This window comes from Rhinoraja longicauda, chromosome 31 (genome assembly GCF_053455715.1).
Source record: "Rhinoraja longicauda isolate Sanriku21f chromosome 31, sRhiLon1.1, whole genome shotgun sequence".
In the NCBI taxonomy this organism is placed as follows: domain Eukaryota; kingdom Metazoa; phylum Chordata; class Chondrichthyes; order Rajiformes; family Arhynchobatidae; genus Rhinoraja; species Rhinoraja longicauda.
The window spans coordinates 21,389,422-21,412,766 of record NC_135983.1 but is presented as its reverse complement, the minus strand read 5'-3'; the positions used below and the strand labels follow the sequence as shown (position 1 = coordinate 21,412,766).

Genomic DNA, 23,345 nt, shown 5'->3' with positions numbered 1-23,345 from the left:
TGGGGTGTAAATTACCCAAGTGAAATATGCGGTGCTGTTCCTCCAATTTGCGCTGGGCCTCACTCTGACAATGGAAGAGGCCCGGGACAGAAAGGTCAGATTGGGAATGGGAGGGGAAGTTAAAGTGCTGAGCAACCGGGAGATCAGGTAGGTTAAGGCGGACTGAGCGGAGGTGTTCAGCGAAACGATGGCCGAGCCTGCACTTGGTCTCAACAGGAGTTGACACCTGGAACAGCAGATGAGGTTGGAGGAGGTGCAAGTGAACCTCTGCCTCACCTGACAAGACTGTCGGGGTCCTTGGATGGAGTCGAGGGGAGGAGGTAAAGGGACAGGTGTTGCATCTCCAGCGGTTGCTGGGGAAAGTGCCCGGGGAGGGGGTGCTTCGGGTGGGAAGGGACGAGTTGACCAGGGAGTTGAGGAGGGAACGGTCTCTAACTCTGCGGGAAAGTGAAAGGGGTGGAGATGGGAAGATGTGGCCAGTAGTGAGAAGGAATGTCTCAGATTCTCGCTGTACCTCGGTACACAGGGCAACAAAATAAACCTCAGCGCAGATGACCGGCCCAGGCTGCGCTGGGTCCTCCAGTATCCCAGAATGCACCGCGCAACCAGCGCCGCTGTCCTCCGGGCGGTCCTCCAACTGCCCGCCATGCCCCGCGCCGGGCAGCGCCGCTCCGTGTTGCTAGGGGGCCGCCGCCTGTGTCATGGCTCCGACTTTCGGGAGTGGGGAGCGGGGCCGGCGAGTGAGGTAAGTTGTGGCGCTGGGGGGAGAGGGGTTAAATCACTGAGAGCAGGAGTCCGGAGAGGAGGGAGGAGGGGGAGGGAGGGAGGAGGGGGAGGGAGGGAGGGAGGGAGGGGGGTGGGCGCGGATTGACGGGTTTACCCTTCTTCGGCCGACGGTCGAGTCCCGCATCCCCTCTCCGGCTGCTCCCACCCGCGGGCGGGCAGCGCGCTGTCCAACCCTCCCTCCCTCAGTTACTGCGGCAAGGCGAAACATTTCTCCAGGGGCCGAGGCCAGCCTCCCTCCGCGGGGGACATGACACCAGGCAGCCGCAGGAGAGTGTTGGAGTAACTCAGTCTGTGGTGTGGGGGTAGGCAGACAGACGACCTTTCGGGTCGGGACCCTTCAGACTGAATGTAGTAGGGAAGAGAAAGGTGGAAAAGAGGCGGTGGATACAGGGTGAGGGAGAGTTTGAGGTGGATACAGGTGAGGGGGTGTTTGAGATGGACACGGGTAAATACGACCAAGTCTGGATTCTTGACGAGAAATCGCTAAGCTGATGTAGCCCTGAGGCATATAGAACTGAAAGGGTCCAAGTCTGTCTCCTGGTTAGGCTCCAATCATCCACCCTCAGCTCATCCAAAACTTGGGTGCCTATATCACAACTCATACCAGCTCCTTATCACTCAACACCACTGTGTTTGTTTATCAAATCTGGTTCCCGGGGACACAGTTGTTACAGAATTATTTTGTCTTCAAATACGTTCAGTGACTCATTCTTTCCCATATACTATGAAATGTTACACCCAGCCTTAAGGCAAAACCATATTCCAAAAAAGTGCCTCTTAAGCAATTCAAGATAGAGAGACTTGAGGATGTGAGATCTGACTGAAGCTCTGATATCACCTCATTGCCCGGTTTATGCATGTCCCTAAGCCCCACAATGGGCTTTCCATGTTCTTAACCCCTGAGATCTGGAAGTTCCTTTCCAAACCTCTCTGCATTCAGATTTTAGAGCAAGCTTTTGGTCATCTATTTTCATCTTTCCTTATGCAGGGTGGGAGGAGTGTGTGGGTGATGGGCAGATGGAGTGGGTGCGGAGGGTGGGTAAGAAATGGAGTAATAGGAAGCTGGGGACAATGTGGGAAGGTCCAGGGTGTGTGTGAGAGGATCTGGGTAGATGGGAAGGGAGAAAAGGACACGGGCTGTGAGTTACCTGAATTTGGAAATAAAACGTGCATATGAAATCATATGGAGATTGTGAAAAGTCCTGTGTAAATGGCAGTTTTATCTTTAAATGTTTTTTCCCTAAAAGCGATTCAGCCCATTATTGCTCGTGCCAGTTTGTCCTATAACCCTCTGCTCTTCCATGCCCTGCAAATTGTTCCCCAAAAGTATCCATCTGAATGTGCTCCCACCAGGCTTACAGGCAGTGCCGACAGATGATAACAAAGTCCCCTCTTCTACTTTCTGGCACATAACTCTCCTGCCAATGGAAATTGCTCCTCCTTATTTACCCTGTCAAAACCCTTTATGATTTTGAACGCCTCTTTTTCAACAGTCTTTTCCCTCCTTTGTGCCAAGGTGACATTTCCAGATTCTTTCATGTTTTCACATCGGGGAAATCCCTCGCCCCTGGTCAATTTGCTCTGCACCCATTCTAGTTGTTTTTTTCCTCGACAGGTCCTGAAACGGTTCACCCGAGAAACGGGGCACCCTGGTGGCTTCCATGGCAATACATAATAACCCACCCGGATGGGCGCCTCCACGTGATATCCTTCGTTCATGTCTACACAGGCGATGCTGGACGGACGCGAGAAAGGTGTGTCTGGGAGTTGGAAGTGGCACCACTACGCACACTTGTATAGTGAGACCATGGGTTGTGCCATTTGGTGAGGTGGGGTGAGAGGAAGGAAGCCCTTGGTTACACTCTCCCAGTGGATGGCAACAGAAGGTGGAGCACAGTATCACATACAACCAGCACCAACTGGTGACTGAACACTGAGTTTCATCTGCCAGGCTTGCTTTTGGGAGATTTAACTGAATCTGCTTGCTAGATCTTTTGTCCATTCTTGACTCGGTTTCTGATTTTTATAGTTACGAAGATTAAAATTTCTCTCAATCAAATATACATTATTGATGTAATGCCCATTCTTCACGTATATTTGCACAAGCAATAGGCATGTGTCCCCTCTGCGAAATGTCCTGTGATTCTTTGTCCATCACCAAAATGGAAGTTGTGGTTCAATGCTCTCACTTCTGAGTTTGAAGGTCTTTTTTTAAAGACATCACATAAATAAATGTAATACCGTCCATTCCAAATGTCCTCAGTTCTGTTTGTTTTACGTTAGGTGCTGTTGTGTGGCATCCCTGGAACTTCTGGAAACCAGTCAGGACTCCACTACTACACCTGTTTGTACCGTTGATCTCGCCCGGTCCCTCCACACAAATCATAGGATTTGGCAGTCCGCACAGAGGATCACTGATGGTGGGAACAGAGCACCTCTAAGTGTTTTTCTAACCTGGGAGAGCCATTAACATCAGGTGGTTCCCAGCTGCATACACGTTGCTTGATATACCGTCGCACTGTTATAAGAGAATGGGTGACCAGATGGAACTGCTACCGCACGGCACCTCAAACCTGATCACTGAGTTGGACAGCAGAGCTAGTCCAGAGGACATGGAGGGATCCACCCCATTCCTTGAAGACACTGTGATGTACCCTTCAGAAGAGTTGGGCCATGGGGTCCAAGGACTGGAGGTGCCTTTAATCCCAAGACCACCGGTGAAACCAAAGCCTCTGCGGCAGACTAGGCTGCTCCGCCTGCACTCGCTGGAGAGCATGAAGTTCAACCGGAGAGCAAAGATCAGGAGCAGCCAGGAGAGCTCTTCGGAACCAGTCGACACTGACTCGTCGTGTGGCTCTCCCTACGGAGATTTCTCGGGTTCCCCTTTGCTGGGTCTCAAGGGGAGATCTGCAGAGGCTTCCCAGAAGCTCTTGTCTCGGGGTAGCAGCAGCAGCAGCAGCAGTCTGCGAGATTGTGAGGTCAACCAGTCAGCCGGCAGCACGACTGAGTTCTGGAACAGCCCTCCCCACCTGGATTCCGAGCCCAAAGAACCTTCCATTGATAAACCAGTGGCATCAGGCAGGAGGAAGCTGCTCCCGGTGGTGCACACCATGCCGCTCCCTCCCATTGCTGTTAATATAGAGTCGTCAGCACTAAGGACCAGTAATCGGATCGACCTGGATTATGTGGATTACATTCAAGCGGCTGGGAAGTCAAACCAGCAAATCCCTTTTCTTAGCCCATCTCAAGGCACCGAGGACAGTCAATCCTCTATTTCCATGACTTCTTCAAGCAGTATCATGGTTCCCATCCTGTCAGAGGATCTTCGGAACAGGTAAGAATATCTCCTCAACTAAGGTGGAAAAGTTTGCAAATTATTTTGCATTAAATCCTCTGCAAATTGTCTGCAGAATTCAATGTGTCCACTTTAGCTTAATTGATTACATTCTCACCTTGGAGGCTTGCGACACGCTGCAGCGACGTTAGTACTCAAAGCCTAGGTTTATCCACCTGGGCAGAGGACTGCAACACTGCTGCGCCATTTTATCGTTAGAGTTGCTAGACTGGCATATGCATGGTCCATTTGGGAGATGGGCGTAAAAACCCAGAGGAAACTGTTGTCAGGAAGAGGGAAGTTCTCCCCAGTGTTGTCAGCAATGTTTACTCTCCAAGATAAGGTGCTCATGGTGGGAGTTTGCTGTCTATAAATTGCCATTAATATTTCTTGGTTCACTGTGAATTCAGTTTCCTTCTGTACTTCTGTTTATCGTGTAATTTTATTCTGTCTAGGAAAATAACTGCAGATGCTGGTACAAATCGAAGGTATTCACAAAATGCTGGAGTAAGTCAGCAGGTCAGGCAGCATCTCTGGAGAGAAGGAATGGGTGACTTTCAGTCTGAAGAAGGGTCTCGACCCGAAAGTCACCCATTCCTTCTCTCCTGAGATGCTGCCTGACCTGTGTAATTTTATTCTGTAATTTTGCTGATGCTCTGTCCTTTGACCACAAGACATAGGAGCAAAATTAAGCCATTTGGCTCATCGTCTACTCCACCATTCAATCATGGCTCATCTATTTTTCCCTCTCACACGCATTCATAGTCATACAACATGGAAACAGGCCCTTCGGACCACATCTGCACTAGGTGCCACATTTGCACTCGTCCCACCTGCCTACTTTTAGCCCAAATTTCCTTAAACCTTTTCTCTCCATGTACCTGTCCAAATGTCTTTTAAATGTTGGTATAGTTTCTGCCTCAACTACCTCTTCCTGTGGCTCATTCCATATACCCACCACCCTCTGTGTGGAAAATGTTACCCTTCAGATTCCTATTCAATCTTTCCCCTCTTACCTTAAACCTGTCTCCCCTGGTTGCTGATTCCCCTACTCTGGGTAAAGACTACATCTGCTCTACATCCTGGCAATATCCTCGGAGATCTCTCGATCAATCTCTGCTTTATAAATACCCAACGTCTTGGTCTTCATAGCTGTCTGTGGCAATGAATCTCTGGCTAAAGAAATTCTTCCTCATCTCCATTGTGAAGGCACATCGTTTACTTCTGAGGCTGTGTCCTCTGGTTCTAAACTCTCCCATTACTGGAAACATCCTTTCCATGTCCACTCTAGCCCTTTCATTATCCGGTAGGTTTCAATAAGACACTCCACTGAGTACCGGCCTGGAGCCATCAAACGTTCCTCAAATGTTAACCCAATCATCTCCTGGGTCATTCTCGTAAACCACCTCTGGACCATCTTGGCACAGTGGTAGAGCTGCTACCTTACAGCGCCAGAGACCCGGGTTCGATCCTGACTATGGATGTGGTCTGTATACAATTTGTATGTTTTCCCTGTGACCCTATGTTTTCTCCAGGTGTTCCAGTTTCATCCCACATTCCAAAGACATGCATATTTGTAGATTAATTGGCTTCTGTCAATTCCCCCAAGTGTGTAGGATGCAAACCTGGGATTATGTAGAACTAGGGTATGGATGATCATTGGTCGGTGCAGACTCAGTGGCCCAAAGGGCCTGTTTCCATGATGAATCTTTAAACTAAAAACAAAACTAATTTTTGGGGGGACTGATGTATGATTAAAAAATGGGTTGACTGGGCATGTATTCGCTGGAATTTAGAAGGATGAGAGGGGATCTTATAGAAAATTCTTAGACGATTGGACAGGGTAGATGCAGGAAATATGTTCCCAATGTTGGGGGAGTCCAGAACCAGGGGTCACAGTTTAAGAATAAGGGGTAGGCCATTTAGGACTGAGACGAGGAAAAACTTTTTCACCCAGAGAGTTGTGAATCTATGGAATTCTCTGCCACGGAAAGCAGTGGAGGCCAATTCACTGGATGTTTTCAAGAGAGTTGGATTTAGCTCTTAGGGCTAAAGGAATCAAGAGATATGGGGAAAAAGCAGGAATGGGCACTAATTCTGGCTGATCAGCCATGATCATATTGAATGGCGGTGCTGGCTTGAAGGGCCGAATGGCCTACTCCTGCACCTATTTTCTATGTTAGACACTTCAACGCCAGCACATCCTTCTTCAACTATGGCATCCAAAACTGCTCACAATATTCCAAATGTGGCTTCACTAGCGCCTTATAAAAGCCTCAGCATTACTTCCTTGCTTTGAGATAGGCTAATGCCCCAATGAATCCTGTAGGACTCCATAATCATTTTCACAGCCCCTACTCACATCAGTCCATTCCCCCCTCTCCCCCCCCCCCCCATTCAAACACTAGAAGGCCTATAGGTTTGTCCTGATCAAAATAACATAATATACCGTTATTAGGAAGTAGAAACCTGCCTGCACAAACCAAGGAGGTTCTTCTGATCCAGGTACTGAAAGTGGCTTTGCTGATGCTGCGATGTGCTGGCACCAGCAGGCTCTCGCTCTGCCTCTCCCACACTCACTCACCCACACCTGCAATGGACCCCAACTGTACTTCATTCTACGGTATATCCACGCCCTCACAAATGCTCCCTCGCCTACCTGGACTCTACCAAGGATCACAAGCTTGCCCGCCTCCAGACCGCTCCCTCCACCGACACTCCTCGACTCGACTGCCCGCAGGTCACTGCTGGACCGCGCCGCCTGCCCGAACCCCACAAGGCCGAGATTGGCACCATGAGGAGCAGCATCAACATCCAGTCGCCTCTCCGACCTTCCCCCCCAAACCCAGGCCCGGACCACCGAAGCTGCCACGGCCGCTGACTCTCACCGACTTCCCGCGGCCACCATTGTTGTCGTCGACTCTCATCACCTTCCGGGGGCCACCGCTGCTACTGTCACCGACCTTCACTGTCTCCCCGGGGCCACCGATGCTCCACTCCAGCCCCCCACCGGACTCCACCAGCGACATCACCAACCCCTCGCCTCTCCACCCACCAGCGGGCCAGAGCCGTAGCCTCACCAGAGTTCCAGGCTCAGCACCAGGCCCACAGCCTCCACGCTAGACTCCCACACCACGTGGCCTGACACTGCTGGGCCCTAATGCTCCCTCCCACCTACAGGGAACCTCAGTAGTGATGGGTCTTCCCCCCTTCCCCCTCTTTTAACGAGGTTATCCCGAACACATCCCACCCATACAATAGTCCTCACACCCCGCTCCCCTCTGAACACCCACCATCCCCCCACCAGATCTCGCCTTGGCCTTTATCCACTCCCCGGCCCTCCTCCGACCCCAACCCTCACCCTTGTTGTGTCTACACCATCCCCCCCGACCTCCCCCTTTCCGATAAGGAATGGCCTGTCCTCAACAGAGGCCTCACCTTCTTCCCCTCCGCCCCCACCTCAACGAGTTCCGGGTCCGCCACGGCGTAGAGCTTTTCTTCCATCGCCTGCGCACCTTTTTCTATGGGGAGGAGTCCTCACCATCCAGTGATGACCCCTTCTCCACCGGCCCCCTCCTCTTGGACTCCCCAGAATGGCCTTTTACCCTCTCGAGACCTCTTTATTTTTAACTGCCGGCGCGATATCAACTGTCTCAACTTTTCTTCTCCCCTTACCTACTCTAACCTCACCCCCTCTGAACGTACAGCCCTCCGCTCACTCTGCAGCAACCCTGACATTAAAATCCAACCCGCCGACAAGGGAGGTGCCACGGTAGTCTGGCGTGCTGACCTCTTGTCGCTGGGCTGAGACCAGGCGACAACTCTCGGACACCTCCTCCTACTTATCCTTGGACCATGATCCCACAGATGCTGCCTGTCCCGCTGAGTTACTGCAGCTTTTTGTGTCTATCTTCTATCTTTAATCTATTCCCTGTTCTTTTTCCCACGTGATGTTTATGTTGAGCGGTTAGGGAAGAGGCAGCTCCCATAGTTCTGGAGCACATGCAGCTCGAAAGGGATGAGTAATATTTGTAGCTGGTCGATGGGCTTTGTACACAGTTGCAGAAGAAAGGCACGATGGTAATGACAGACTGCACTGCTCTGGGATCAAACTGTAAGGTAGATGAAGACAATGATGTGGCAGGGCAAATGGTGTGCAGGAGATGCAAGGAGCTAGCTAGGAGATGTAACGGGCAAACAACATAGCGTACTGTTATACCAAGTCTGCACTGTAACATCTGCCTCTGTGTCTTGACAGGAGTTACATGGACAGTAATCTCCTGGTCGGCGGATCACTTTTGGGAGCCAGTGAATTGCTCCGTTATTTTCCGAACAATATATTCCGAGTGTATATTGCCACCTGGAACACGCAAGGCAAGAAGGTAAGTAACTAACTGCAGGGGACAGAGCAAAGACAAAACCTCCATGAAGAGGAATTTTCAGTTTGGATGTACAATAGCATTAAGACCAAGTCAGCTGGCCTCGTTTATGTTCGGTTTGGTATGCCCAGCCTGATCTCTCTGCTTTACGTGGACAAGCCACTTAAATTGGCGTGTGTTAAGAGCCGAGACACTTGGTCACAGCTGCCCATTACAATCTAGTGGCAGGAAGAATTAAAACCAGCTGTAGGTCTGGTCCTGAATGCAATTCAGTGCCACCGCCACCAGCTGATGGAAAGCACTTGCACACATTAAACAATAAAATAAGCCCCAAGAAAGGTTTAGATCGGAACGATATAGAGGGGTAGAGGGCAGCTGGCTGCAAATGGGACCAGTTTGGATTGGCCGTCTTAGTCGGCATGGACAATTTGGGCAGAAGGGCCTGTTTCCACGCCGGATGAATCTAAGTAAAATAATATTTAATTCCCTGCAAAGTACTTTGGGATGTCTGAAGGAAAAAACATTGTACTGTGCTAACGAAAGCTTTTGCTTCTTCCCACCGATCACAGTGGACGCAAGCCTGTTCTAACCGGTGCTGTTTCCACTCTTTCCCAGGAGTTTCCGGATTCACTGGAGGATCTGCTGCTGCCCTCCGACTCTCAACCCTTACATGACCTGTATGTCATCGGTACTCAGGAAGGAATCCCAGACAAGTAATAGGAACAGAATACCACGGCATTATCCCGTGTCTTGCAGTTTCTCAATCAGTTCCTCTTGTACCCTCCCCTTGCCTCCAAACCCCTCAAAAAAAACAAACCTTGTCCCATAATATACTCTCATTCCAAACTCGTGCAGCATCAAATCAGGTGCACTCTTTGTCTAGTCTAGACTACCTTCAACCCTGAGGGACTGCAGCTAATTGCTCTCCCTCCATAGCCTGAGACCAACTATTTAGGCAGCTTCTGATTGTGGGATGGGAGAGGGTGTTGAAACTCGGGATTCTACCCTGGAGAGAATGGGCCTCTGGAGTGGATCGTCCGACGGGCCCAGGGGTGGTGTTCACAGCCAAGTTTCTGTATTTTTATGTCTTAGCAGACACCTTCCAGGATCATGCCTTGAATGACCTAATTTCATTCCCTCCCCCTCCCCCAACCCCCTTTGCAAAGGAGAGAGTGGGAGATCCGCCTGCAGATGATCTTGGGGCCTTACTTTGTATTGCTGTGCTCAGCGACACACGGAGTGCTGCAACTCTCAGTGTTCATCAGGAGAGACCTCATCTGGTTCTGTTCAGGTGAGTGCTGAGAACTGAAAGACTGTTCCTTGTCCAGTACCAAAAACATTTTAAAGCAGCATACAATGGGTGCTTAAAATTAGGATTAGTTTAGTTTTGAGATAAGTTTAGGAAACAGGCCGGCCGAGTCGCACTATCCTGCACACACTAGGGATAATTTACATTTATACCAAGCCAATTAACCTACATACCTGTACGTCTTTGGAGTGTGGGAGGAAACCGAAGATCTCGGAGTAAACCCACGCGGTCACGGGGAGAACGTACAAACTCCGTGCAGACAGCACCCGTAGTCGGGATCGAACCCGGGTCTCTGGCGCTGTAGGTGCTGTAAGGCAGCAACTCTACCGCTGTGTCACCATGCTGGTCTGAATTAAATATGAAATTCTGAAAATCTGAATTAAATGCGATAAAGCTGACAATACTCAGCAGATTGTGCAGAAACAAAATCAGATGAAAGGTCTTTGACCTGACGAATTCAATCTATTGCACTGTTCACCCCATGCAGATTGCAGCGAAGAGTTGGGGAGAGGATTGCATGGTATAGGTCAGGGAAACAGAAACATGGGTGCAGGAGGAGGCCATTCAGCCCTTTGAGCCAGCACCGCCATTCAATATGATCATATATCATATCCCGTTCCTGCTTTTCCCCCATATCCCTAAGAGCTAAATCTAAACACTCTCTTGAAAAGGATTGTGCAGGATGGAAGATGGGTGTTTGGGGAGAGAATTTGACCTGGGGTGGGAGGATTGGTGGAATGATCAGACAGCCCATGCATTGTTTGGTAGGGTGAGGGAGCATAGGTTGGGCAGATGTTGGAACATCAGAGGACTTCAGCAACTAGGGTTGTGAGGCAGGGAAAAATGAAAATGGCCCACATAGAATCAACTTTAAGCTGAAGCAGACTATAACTCTCAAGCTGAGACTTGCTTCAGTGATGGTATAGGCCTTGTCTGTGCAGTAGAAAGTTGCGCATGATGCCAGACAAGCATTGTACAGTTTAACATCACTGCATGTATGCCTTTATACATCACGGTGTCAAACATTCAGAAATGTCATGAAATACTGTCACTCATTTTCTGTTCTGACCTTGAATCAGACCTCCAGGCTTGAGTACTCTTACTTCAGACACTCAGATCAGCTATAGCACCAGTTATGTACAGAGTAGAGCTCACTCCTCCTAATCGATCGATCATTCCTAAGAGAGGTAAAGTTTAGGTTAGATACAGTGTAGATTGTCGGGTGTCAAGCTGTTTTGCTTGTGCAGGTCGGGACAACCAGATATTTAAGAACTGATCTGGTTCTGTGCGGGCTAGAATATCTGGGTCATCAGTTTAAGGTTTACGTTATGTATCTATTTGTTCCTCCCTCAGAGGTGGAACAAGCATCTGTGACAACTCGCATCATCTCCCAGGTCAAGACGAAAGGAGCAGTGGGGATCTCATTCACTTTTTTTGGGACATCCTTCCTCTTCATTACTTCTCATTTCACCTGTAAGTTTCACAGAATCAATTGCTGATATAGGAAGATGCACTCTAGATCATGGATCAATCATAAAGTCATACAGCATGGAAACTGGCCCTTTGGACTAACTCGTCCATGTTGACCTAGATGTCTCATCTAACCTAGTCCTGTTTGCTCATGTTTGGCCCATATCCCTCGAAACCTTTCCTGTCCATGGTCTCGGCATTTGATGAGTAGATTCAGCCACTTGGCACTTCCTACTGAACACGTTTGCTAATGCTTCAGCCTGATCTTTAACATTCGCGTGTCGAGAATGGAGATCATCTTGGAACTGCCTTGTTAGCTATTTAATTGACCACCACCTTTCACAACTCTGTGCTAGGGTTGTGGTCTGTTGTGTTGGCTTTGAGATCATCTGCTCTCTCAATAACTGCTGTTTTTGCAGCATGTTGTATCACTGGGTTGACACCTCAGTTTTAGATGTGCTGTGCCCATTTGAATTCAATTCATTTGGATTGATTTTCCCAGCTTGAAGGCATTGGTTCTGTTTGATGCAGCATCCAAAAGACCACAGCTCTGACTATGCAGAGCGCCCACTATGTGGGCATTTGTCTAGCATTGCTAGGAAGCATTTGTCTAGATTTTGATCCCACGTGCCTAAAATAGGACTCTCAAAATCTGCTTAGGTAAAGCTGTTACCCAATGGTTATTCTATTTTTCACTGTTTTAAACCTATTTGATGTTTTAAAAGTGCTGTTTGATTCTGAATCAAGGGGACAGTGACATAGTGCAAGTGAAGTATGATTTGGTGATGTTCTGGTGAAGTATCTGTAAAATGGATCACACACTCATTCTAATTTCTCTCTCTATTCCCTCAGCTGGGCCAGGGAAGGTTTTTGAGCGGATGCTGGACTACAGTAAAACAATAGAATCCCTCGGACTGCCTAGGATCATTCCCAACACTAATAAGTACAGATCTAACCCAAGTGAGTACTGGTATTTTAAAGAATGTGCGATTTGCAGTGTGCAGCAATAAAGCCAGCTGGGTCTTACATAGAAAATAGTGTCAAAACTGACTACTCGAACCAACGAAAATATTTATGGCTTTCTCCCACTCTTCACCTCACCCTGTCAGCAACATAATCCACATTCCAGATTCAGGGACAGTTCTTCCCAGCTGTTATCAGGCAACTGAACCATCCTACCACAACCTGAACTGCTGTCTACTTAATTGGAAATCTTCGTACTATCTTTAATAAGACTTTACTGGCGTTATCTTGCACTAAACGTTATTCACGGTATTCCCTTTATCATGTATCTTTGGTATTAGTTTATGACTATGTGTTATTGCATTTTTATTGATTATTCTTATTGGTCTTATTGTTGAACTGCGGGTAATTTTTCATTTCACGACACATTTATGTGTATGTGGCAAATAAACGACTATTGACTGGACACAATGAATGGCTCTATTGTATCATGTATTGTCTTTCCGCTGACTGGTTAGCACGCAACAAAAGCTTTTTCAAGTTTCTCCTGAGGTCCCTGCATGTAATAATAATGCCTATCTTGTATTTATGACCACATGGATAATAAAATCATGACTGACCTATTGATCCATCATCAGTGGGGGAACAAATGTCGATTGGGTCACTTCACAGAATATTTAATCTTTCTTGTGTAGGAAAGAACTGCAGATGCTGGTTTAAATCGAAGGTAGACACAAAATGCTGGAGTAACTCAGCGGGACAGGCAGCATCTCTGGAGAGAAGGAATGGGTGACGTTTCGGGTCGAGACCCTTCTTCTTGGCGTGTATAATCTCTCAGTTCTGGTGGTAGATGTTATATAGAACAATGGGGTGGCATAACAGTAGTTAGTAGTGCTGCTTCTTGGTGACCTGGGTTCAATCCTGACCTACAGTGCTGTCTATGTGGAGTTGGAAAGTTGTTTCCTCTGGGTGTTCCAGTTTCCATCCACATCTCAAAAACAATGTGCAGATTGGTAAGTTAATTGATCACTATAAATCGCCTCTAACATTTAGGTGAGTGCCAAGTCTGGAGGAGAGTTGATAGAAATGTGGGGAGAATAAAATGAGTAAACTTAGTTATAAACTGATATTAAAAGTACTGCAGATGTGGAATCTTCGGCACAACACACTGAGGAACTCAGCTCAGGCAGCATCTGTGGAGGGAATGGATAGGTGTTTCAGCAGACTGATCGGTGGTCCCTGAAACAGCGAATGTCCAATTCCTCCACAGATGCTGCCTGACCTGCTGAGTTCTGCCAGCACACATTCCATTTTTCTAGTGCTTAATGGTAGTTGGACCACAGGGCCTGACTCCTACAGGGACGTTCCTTTAGGAAGGAGATCAGGAGGACTGTCTTTAGTCAGAGGGTGGTGAATCTGTGGAATTCATTGCCACAGAAGGCTGTGGAGGCCAAGTCAATGAATATTTTTAAGGCAGAGAGATAGATTCTTGATTAGTACGGGTGACAAGAGGTAATGGGGTTTAAGAGGGAGCGATAGATCAGCCATGATTGAATGGCGGAGTATACTTGAAGGGCCGAATCGCCTAATTCTGCTCCTATCACTTATGACCTTTCCCAATGAGCTCACGATCCAGTGAAGATAAAAACCTTCAATGTGAAAGTTACTTTGTAACTAAAAGGCCTGCCTTCTCGGTCCACCCCTCACATCTATAGCCCTCCATGTCCTTGAAGCTTCCCGCCAGAGCCCGCAGCTTGATAGATATAATAACAAGGCCCTGTGAGCGTTTAGTGTACAGAAGTGAACTTCTGGCATTCATCTGGTGTGCTGCCACTGAACCAGGCTGACATGGTCTGCGACACGGTTTAATAATTTGATATAACTAAGAGTAAAGTGTTTTCTCTTTTTTCTTGTTCCATTCCTGTAGATGATGTGACCTCCCGGTTTGACAATGTTTTCTGGTTTGGTGACTTCAACTTTCGGCTGGATGTAAAGCGAGCAGTGATCGACGAGCTCCTGGAAAGTAAAAGCCAGGACAACCTCTGCTCTATTTTACATTATGACGAGTTAACCAGGAAACTACAGGAGGGTAGGATGAATTGTGAACCTTCCATCAACTTGGGGTGGGCAGCAGGGTGAGGGCCCATCTAGGCTGTGGATTCTAAGGCATCTAGACCTGATGGGGAGCAGGTGACAGGGCACTGACTTCAAGAGTATTGTTTCCTGTGCACAAACTATCAGTGGGATATGTTCCATAGGCACTAATTCACTATAATATAACGTTCAGAGCAAGTAACAATTGGTACCTCGCCCGTCTGTGGTGTACGCGGTGAGGCAATGTGTTAGCAGATGTGACTGCAGCACTTTTCAGTCTACACCCTATGTACCAAGGTGGTGACATCATTAAAGCTCACTGACCTAATCTTTCCTTAATCCTCAGGGTCTGTTTTCAAAGGTTTCAAAGAAGCTGAAATCTGTTTTCCACCCACCTACAAATTTGACGTTGGGTGTGATGTATATGACAGTAGTTCCAAGAAAAGGACTCCCTCTTATACGGTAAAGAATCAATGGAAGGAATCTGTTTTATTTCTGTAAGAATCTCTGGCTGCGGCTGTCCCTTCTTTAACCTGTCTTCCCGCTTGTTTATTCCGATTAGCTGAGCCCCCGTACAAGCTAAAGTTGTTCTTGATTAAAGTGTGATCCATCTGAGGTTCTCATGTGAGCAGTTTAAGATTGGATGAAATGAGGAATACTTCCCACTGGGGAGGGTAGTTAACAACCAGAGGAGGCATGTTTAAGAATTATATTAAATGAGCCAGAGGGAGGATAAGACTTTTTTTTAATGCGGCTGTTATGATCATCGATTAGAAGTCTGAAAGGATGGTAGCAATTTTTTTTTTTTTAAAGGGAACTCTAAGTTTGAAAACAATAAAATTCAAAAGGTGTCGGAGGTTAAAAGGAGGAGGCAGGATAATAGGATTGAGAGGGATAGATAGATCAGCCACGATTGAATGGCGGATAAGACTTGATAGGCCAAATGGCCTAATTCTGCCCCTAGAACTTATGAAAATCTGGGGTTGTGAGGGAATTGCAGATGTTTAGATAAGTCTAAAGACTGAACAGTAGAACTGAAAGGACTGTGTTTCACAGCAAAAGTATCTCTTTGAATCTTGGTCAGAGTTGTAATGTGGGGAACGTGATTGCCACATACAAACACAAGTGAGGGAAGGATCTCCAGTCTACCTTCCATTGAAGTCTTGATTTCATATCAATACAAAAGGCAACTTATTCCCCTTATCTTCCAGGACAGAATCATTTACAAGAGTCGGCACAAAGATGACATTCTTGTGGTTAAGTATGGCTCCTGCAGCTCTATCAAAACCTCGGACCACAGACCTGTCTACTGCTTCTATCAAGTAAAGATTCGACCCGGAAGAGACAAGTGAGACATTGGGTTTTTTTCTGCCCCCATTTGCTCCCCTACCCTGCTGAATGTTTTTGTGGTCCTGTAGGAGGAGGAGGGCATCTTGAGACAGCTCTTTTCTGTTCAACATCTACGCATCTTTCTTTACTGAGTCCTTGATAACCAAGAGAGTCTTAAGGACTATCATGTGAAACTATCCAAAACGGGGGCAAAAATAAGGAACTTGCACTGGTTCTATATTAAGCTAAATTGGATATTAGGGAGTGTGCAGCAGAATATTTCAGAGTGCATTAAACTTGTCTGCTTTACTCCTTCAGCATCCCGTTGTGTGCCGGTCAGTTCGACAGAGATATCTATCTAGAGGGAATAAAGAGACGGTTCCCCAGGAAGGCGAGTCTATGTAGTTCATTGAACCACAAGAACAGCACAATCTGCAGTGTCTCCTGACACAACCCACAGGACCTTGAACAGGAGCCTTCCTTAATCTGCCCAATCTGTAGCAATGCAACAGAGAGATGCCTCAACAGTGCAGCACCATTGCAGAGGGTGCTGAGCACAGGGCTGACTGCACAGGATGGAAGCCCTTGCTATAGTCACAGACCTGCCTTCAGGTACAATGCCCAAGGATGAAGAACAGCGTGCACAAGGGAACCGTGCAACCCAGTAATAAGTGGTAGCGGTGTATAGATTAATCCATGATATAGATTAATCCATAAAACAAATATAAATCTGTTTTATATTTTATGGCTTTTTGTATTTACAACACATTGACGATGTTTGATATGCACCAGATTTTTATGAACTAAATGTAGGAACTTGAAAAGTTGTTTAAAATGTTATTTCCAAGTTTCTCCCTGTTGAAGCCTTGCTCGACTCTGGGCTACCCAGGCAGACAAGTGTGCAATGGTCATTTAGATATATTCTCAGTGGCCATTCAAACACAAACCGTATAAATGCAAGAGAATATAATGCAGGTGATATAATCTCAATATCCTGAGTTCATGCATAACAAATGCAGCCAGTCACCAACGAAAGTCCCACTGAAGCAAGAACAAACCCTAATACTAACCCCGCTAATGCAGATCTTCCAGGATTCATTCCTTTGTCATCTTGCTGAGATGCCTTGAATTTAAATGACAATCGTGGTTATTTTACTGGAAAGCTGGCACCAAAGAAATTAGTGAACACAGACTACAACCAACTGGTATTTTATCCCATTTTTTTTATGTAGGAGGATTATTAAACAATATCATTACATGTGTGTTCTGAGCATCACTCTGCCAGCTTCTTGTTATAGTGGTCACTGAGCACAGGTTTCTACTGGAGGATATACTGCTTGGTCCCTCATGGTTCTATTAACCAGTGGTTCCAAGAGTTGTAATTTAGAAGGATGAGAGGGGATCTTATCGAAACATAAGATTATTAAGGGGTTGGACACATTAGATGCAGGAAACATGTTCCCAATGTTGGGGGAGTCCAGAACCAGGGGCCACATTTTAAGAGTAAGGGGTAGGCCATTTAGAACAGAGATGAGGAAAAACTTTTTCAGTCAGAGAGTTGTGAATCTGTGGAATTCTCTGCCTCAGAAGGCAGTGGAGGCCAATTCTCTGAATGCATTCAAGAGAGCTTGATAGAGCTCTTAAGGATAGCGGAGTCAGGGGGTATGGGGAGAAGGCAGGAACGGGGTACTGATTGAGAATGATCAGCCATTATCACATTGAATGGTGATGCTGGCTCAAAGGGCCGAATGGCCTACTCCTGCACCTATTGTCTATTATCTAATTCAAACCTCATTAGTGTGTAGCCGAATTCTTGAGTTAATAGTAGATGAGAACTGGGACTCTACACGCTTACACGGGACAAGAATGAGCTTCACTGGGCGCGTTTGTAAACATGAATAACCGTGTGAAGCATCCTCAGGCCTAGACTGTGCTCAATGGTCACTGAGCAGCAAGACACCAGCCGGGACAGAGTGGAGTAGACACACAAATGGAGGCCATTCAACGCAGCCTGACCTCCACCACTGAAGGAGATGAGCTTGAATCCTCCCCTCGGATAGCACCAGAGAACCACTGAATAGCAATCTCAATCCTCTCACAAACCCACTTGATTTCTGTAACACCTAAACTTGTAGTTGAACTACAATGACCTATTTTTGTCTTACTGACTGAACGTGTTTGAGAATACTCAACTCGGTTGCTGGTTCCAGGAGGATTGAACAACCTTTGATCTTACCACATCAAAAACAAAATGGTTATGTCACAGCACCTATCATTGATTCATGTTTACATCAGTTGCCTAGACCTTGCCCATGTGAGGAACAAGTTCTCCAACCAGCAACATGGGCTAATCCCAGGTGCACAAAGCCCCAGATCCCATTGTCTGGCCTCTGGTACCAAAAGGAATAGATCAAGCAGAGGTGGGAGGAGGCTGATACGGGAAAGAAGCACTATTATGTAGCATTTATTTCACAAAATGCTGGAGTAACTCAGCAGGTCAGGCAGCATCTCAGGAGAGAAGGAATGGGTGACGTTTCGGGTCGAGACCCTTCTTCAGACTGACTAGTATGTAGCAAGTGGCCAGAGGTGGGGTGAGGATTATGGAGTATGTGGGAGAAAGGGCAGAGCATGCAAAGGGAGGCAGGGGCAAGTGGTTTTCCAGCTTTCTATGTACTCTTCCCCCACTTGGAGCAGATGTCCAGGAAGGGAATAAAGATCAAGCCAAATGTGCCTTGCAGCAGAAGGTCAAAGTCTGATATTGCAGGACGTGACATCCATTGTGCAGTGATAGAATGACCACAGTCCAGGAGCAGACAAACTATAGCAGCATCACAGAACAAAGTAATCACAGCTGTTATTTTAAAACAGATTTTCAGCTCCCTTAATATAAAATCAATCAGATCACATAACAAAGCCCATTTCCCCTCTATTTACAAACAGTCCCTCCTCACTCAACAGAAGCAGCTCGCAGATAAACTACTACCAGAAACCTGGAGTATACGAATAGCTTCTCTGTTCAGTCAGAAATTGGGAGCTGCTCACCGAAACAGTCTGTAAATGCGGGGCAGGCGGCCGTCTTTGCTGGTCAGTGCTTGTTGGATGTGTTCGTACGTTGGCAGATCACGGAGGTCGCCCAGTGCTGTCACAGCTGGCTTACTGCGCAGCATCTTGGCTGTGACTCTTTTGATATCGTCTGCAGTCACTTCCCCTGCGTGTGCAAATGGTTTTGTTAGATCTGTGTAGACCTCCCCCATTGTAAGCTCCGTGCTGGATGTGTTTTTTCTAGGCGTGCAAGGTAGGTGGCAAAGGAATGCAGGTGGAATTTACAGGGAGCAGGGAGATTTAGTCATATAAATTTCTAAATAGTCATTATTAAAATCCAATCCCTGATTAATAATGAAGTTGCTAACCAGTGATTCAGATGTTTACTTGGACTGTCTCGACCAAACAATGAAGTCAAAGACATAGATAAATATCAAGATTCACTGGTACAATAAACTGAGGAACTTCTTAAGTAGAGAGATAAGAGGTTGAGACTGTGCTCCAAAGAAACATTACAGAGATTTAATTGTGAAAAAGAAGAAACTGCTTTCTTTCAGTAAAAGAGTTAGTAAAATTATATTTTACCCAGGGTGCCAGGTAGCTGTGTATTTCCCACACTCTCAATGCTCACTGGGTTCACTGGAAACCGACTGGGTAACATTAAAAGTGAAATGAAAGTGTGTTTGGGTACTAATAATGTGACATTCAGTTGCTCAGTAAATCCATTCCACTAAGGGTGCTGGATGGTGGGAGATTTACTGGAGTAACTTTAAATGGGAATTAGATTAGAAATAAAAGCACATTTTGGAAAGATTAAACTAATCAGGCAACAGAGTTGCAAAAGGATGAATGCCTTTCCCCTCTCTATATTCTCCATTATTGAAGTGCCGGATGTGGGTGGGTAGGAGAGTTGGGCAGAAGGAGAGAGATACAATAAAGTACATCATGCATGCAAACCTAGCACCATTTTGAAGAATCTCTTGCTTGTTGATTTTTGTTCAGCATTTACTTACCAATTAGGCTGCAGAGCTCGAGGGGGAGCTTGCGGGTTCCTGTTGCCAACACCTGTCTTCCTACATCCTCAAAAATAACTGGCCGAGACTCCAGGTTCATCATCAGCATCGACTGCAACTGGGTCTTGGCTCTTTCCAGCTCCATCTGACGACAAATAGAGCAAGAACACATCGCAAGGGTCATCGAAACGTACAGCAGAGGTTCCGGCCCTTCAGCCCACAATCCACATTTATGCACCTATCCTTCAAACCGCTGGGATTACCCAGTCACACGTGAGATAGTTAAACTCCTTTGTTCCTTCAAATTTCATGGGGAAAATAGTTTAAAGTAGATCGAGAATGCAGCTGCACCTCGGTCTCATAAATACTCCCAAGGCAACCACAGCAGAGGACCGTTACAGAACTTGCATTGAACACTAAGTTCAAGCCAGAAATAGCACAGTTTTGTACCCAACCCTAGTGCAAAGTGTCTTGATTTAACATCTTATTTAAAAGCAAGTACATCCAACATCTAATTCCCTTTGAATTAGCACTAGAAGTGTCTTGCTCTCTCATGTGTAGCTTGAATTTATATAAAGCTAACTATACCACCGGCTGAACAAAGGTTGTGACGGTCCAGGCACGAATGTTCTGCTGGGCTGTCCATGTGGGTTTTCCTCTACCTATCCACTTCTGTGCACCCCTCTCTGACTTTCTACTGACCTCCTCAGGTTTTGTGCTCCTCAATGTCCCTGTGCAAGTGAGTCCTGCAGATGTTTCACAGAATGTTACATCCAATACACGCTCTCACCTCTCCCACCGAGCCAGCCATCAGGATAAATTCTCGAGTTATAATTTCCACCATCTCCCTGACCTGCAACACAAGAAACAAACACGAGTGCATAAATCAAACTGGAGACAACTCATTAAAAGAAAAGGCTTGTACAATCGTAATGAATGAAGCAACCGGTTAAGTATGCTATCAAAAGCATCCAATGATGCCTTGGTACCTGTCTAGGATCTGCACTGGCATGGATACAGAAGAGCCCAGTATCCTCATAGCTGTGGTGATAGGCAGTGGCGTTGTACATCCAGTGGTGTCTGCGGGAAAGATGTGGTTATCATTCAAAGGCAACGACTAGTCTAATTGGGAACTATAGACTCTGACTTATTATTTAATTCCTAAAGTCAGCTGATAGATAGCATATTTACCTCCAGGTCAGAAGGCTGTTGATTTGTGTCCCTCCCAAGAGGTCAGGTCCTCCATTCCAGACTAACACCCATTGAACAAAGCTGATGAAGCAAAGCACCAGCAGGAGAGGTGGCCTTCACATAATGTTGAATCACAATGTTGTTTACCTTCTTGAAAGGACATTAAAGATACAGGAAAATAGGGGAATTCTCTTTTGTGTACTGGGCAATATTTAACACTCAGGCAACCTCTTTAAATTGGATTATCTGGTTATTAGCTCAGTGCTGATCATAGGAACATGCTGTTTCTCACGTTCAACAGTGCCCACATTTCATAAAGTTGCTTTAGGGCACTCAGACATGAGCAAGACTAACGCAAGTTAATCCACGGAATAAAGCAACCCAAAGTGGTATTATGATTTATTTATTTTTATGGACAAATTTATGATTTCTTTAGCTGTAGATGAGGATTCCAGGAAGACTGACATTACCAACACCCTGTCAGCATTCATTAGGTCATACGGAATAGGAGTAGAATTAGGCCATTCGGCCCATCTAGTCTACTCTGCTATTCAATCATGGCTGATCTACCCCTCCTAACCCCATCCTACTGCCTTCTCCCCATACCTCTGACACCTGTACTGGTCAAATTCCTTCTGTTACACACTATTTTCTACCAATGTTGGAGCCCCATGTCCACACCTGGTGCGGAAGGGTAGCAGAATGCACAGGTAGGTGATGCATGTACCTATGAACTGAACTCCCTACCGAAGGCAAACTTCCAGGGAGCAATCCCCTGCCCTGCACACGTTTTAGTTTTAGAGATACAGCGTGGAACAGGCCCTGGCTTCGGCTCACCGAGTCCACATCGACCAGTGATCCACGCACATTAACACTACCCTACACCAGGGACAATTTTTATGTTATACCATCCAATTAACCTACAAACCTGTACATCTTTGGAGTGTGGGAGGAAAGCAAAGATTTCGGAGAAAACCCACGCAGGTCACGGGGAGAACGTACAAACTCCGTACAGACAAGCACCCGTAGTCAGGATCGAACTCGGGTCTATGGCGCTGTAAGGCAGTAGCTCTACTGCTATTCCACCGTGCCATCCCAAATCTCTGACATCAAGTGCTGAACCAAATCCAGCACACCTTCGACAGCTAGGATGGGTCAGAGCACTGAAAGGGGCTCCAGGACTAACCTGTTTAAGACATTGAGGTAGAGTCTGGTGAACATGCCCTTCCCAGGTCCCCCGGCTGAAAACGAGCCCCCGCCACCCATCATCATATTCAGCACGGCAAAGGGAATGAAATCCTCCTCCTGTAACCAAGCAAATCATGTTTCTTGAACACTCTGATCACAAAGCACATGTCTCCTCTTTCTATCCTCCCTCCAGCAATGAACTGCTGTGTATATACCCCCACGTCGGTCTATGATGGGTGGAATGTGCTAGGAAAGATTAACTCCAGTCACTCACTTTTGGAATCTGGATCATAACCATCCTGAACAGAGCATTAAAGGTGTTCAAACCCATGCTGTTTGATAATGGAGGAGGAAAATGGGTCAGTTTCTCACAGAATTTAAATAAATTATACAAAAGCAATAGAACAAATGGTGTTAAGAGTTAGTATGTATTACAAGCCAACTCCAACAATTTTAGGATAAATTTCAAAATGCAGATTAACATTGGAAGAGAATCAATATTCAGAGTTATGGGGAAAGAACTATCTTAACCATTAGATCTCACAAATGATGAATTTAAAGCAGTTAAGTTTTTTTTTACTAATAAAATTACTTTATACTCACCAGGAAGGAACAACTTTCTAACCCAATCATGATGTGAGTGAGTTCAGGGATTGGAGTGGGACCCAGGCTGACATCAGTCATGTCCTTTTCCACCTGAAGAAACAGAGACACCATTAGTGTTCGTCTCATTCTCCCACCTCTGTTGTCCCACAAAGCAATTGGATGCCAGCCCAGACCAGCACTGATAACATGATTCTTCAGACCAGTGCAGCAGGGTTGCTATGTTTCCTAACCACTACCCCTCTTCTTGACTCTCTTTTCTGATAGCTGAATGATAATGAGTGGTGAGCCTCGGGGGTCGGTGCTGGGCCGATTGCTGTTTGTCATCGATATCAACCTTTGAATGAGAATGCACGGGGTAAGTTTGTGCAAATTAGCAAGTTTGCAGATGACACTAGAATGGGTCAGGTTGTAGACAACGAAGATGGTTATCAATAATTATAGCAGGATCTTGATCAGCTGGGCAAGTGGGCCGAGGAATGACAAACGGAGTTTAATTTTGATGCGAGAGATTTAAGATAAGAGAGGAAAGATTTAATAGGAACCTAAGGGGCAACCTTTCTTCACAGACGGTGGTGAGTAAATGGAACAAGCTGCCAGATGAAGCAGTTGATGCAGGTACAATAACATTTAAATGACACTTG

General features: G+C 46.4%; 2 protein-coding genes across 4 annotated transcripts in view; one reads left to right on the top strand and one right to left on the bottom strand.

Moving 5' to 3' along the window:
* The first annotated feature begins 511 nt into the window (after window positions 1-511).
* inpp5e (inositol polyphosphate-5-phosphatase E) lies at window positions 512-16,917 on the top strand. 2 transcript variants are annotated; one of them, XM_078425870.1, is made up of 12 exons: window positions 512-745; window positions 2,402-2,540; window positions 3,070-4,120; window positions 8,379-8,502; window positions 9,115-9,212; window positions 9,666-9,790; window positions 11,162-11,281; window positions 12,131-12,238; window positions 14,169-14,330; window positions 14,682-14,832; window positions 15,547-15,683; window positions 15,983-16,117. In XM_078425870.1, exons 3-11 carry the CDS (start codon window positions 3,318-3,320, stop codon window positions 15,659-15,661), a joined length of 1,806 nt encoding a protein of 601 aa, XP_078281996.1. In that variant the 5' UTR covers window positions 512-745; window positions 2,402-2,540; window positions 3,070-3,317; the 3' UTR covers window positions 15,662-15,683; window positions 15,983-16,117. The 2 variants fall into 2 exon arrangements, with proteins under 2 accessions (XP_078281996.1, XP_078281995.1); XM_078425869.1 differs by having other exon boundaries at window positions 519-745; window positions 14,682-14,797; window positions 15,983-16,917.
* The window catches only part of pmpca (peptidase, mitochondrial processing subunit alpha), a 20,295-nt gene continuing 7,513 nt past the window's right edge, over window positions 10,564-23,345 (bottom strand). Inside the window, exons 9-16 of one of the 2 annotated variants that reach the window (XM_078425871.1) lie at window positions 22,702-22,794; window positions 22,097-22,215; window positions 20,709-20,799; window positions 20,510-20,572; window positions 19,720-19,864; window positions 18,707-18,872; window positions 16,735-16,787; window positions 10,564-10,986 (exon numbers count right to left, since the gene is read on the bottom strand). In XM_078425871.1, coding sequence (XP_078281997.1) covers window positions 16,760-16,787; window positions 18,707-18,872; window positions 19,720-19,864; window positions 20,510-20,572; window positions 20,709-20,799; window positions 22,097-22,215; window positions 22,702-22,794 — 705 coding nt within the window. In that variant the 3' untranslated portion in view covers window positions 10,564-10,986; window positions 16,735-16,759. Of the gene's footprint in view, window positions 10,987-16,734; window positions 16,788-16,824; window positions 18,873-19,719; window positions 19,865-20,509; window positions 20,573-20,708; window positions 20,800-22,096; window positions 22,216-22,701; window positions 22,795-23,345 lie in introns of those variants that run through there. The other variant, XM_078425872.1, reaches the window with a different exon arrangement.

What these genes read in the sequence shown, in the direction of transcription:
- inpp5e (XM_078425869.1), top strand. Translation starts at nt 3,318, where the DNA reads ATGGGTGACCAGATGGAACTGCTACCGCACGGCACCTCAAACCTGATC. An exon ending in TAAGTACAGATCTAACCCAA is followed by an intron (nt 12,239 to 14,168) that starts GTGAGTACTGGT and finishes CCATTCCTGTAG; the next exon opens with ATGATGTGACCTCCCGGTTT. An exon ending in ATTCGACCCGGAAGAGACAA is followed by an intron (nt 15,684 to 15,982) that starts GTGAGACATTGG and finishes TTACTCCTTCAG; the next exon opens with CATCCCGTTGTGTGCCGGTC.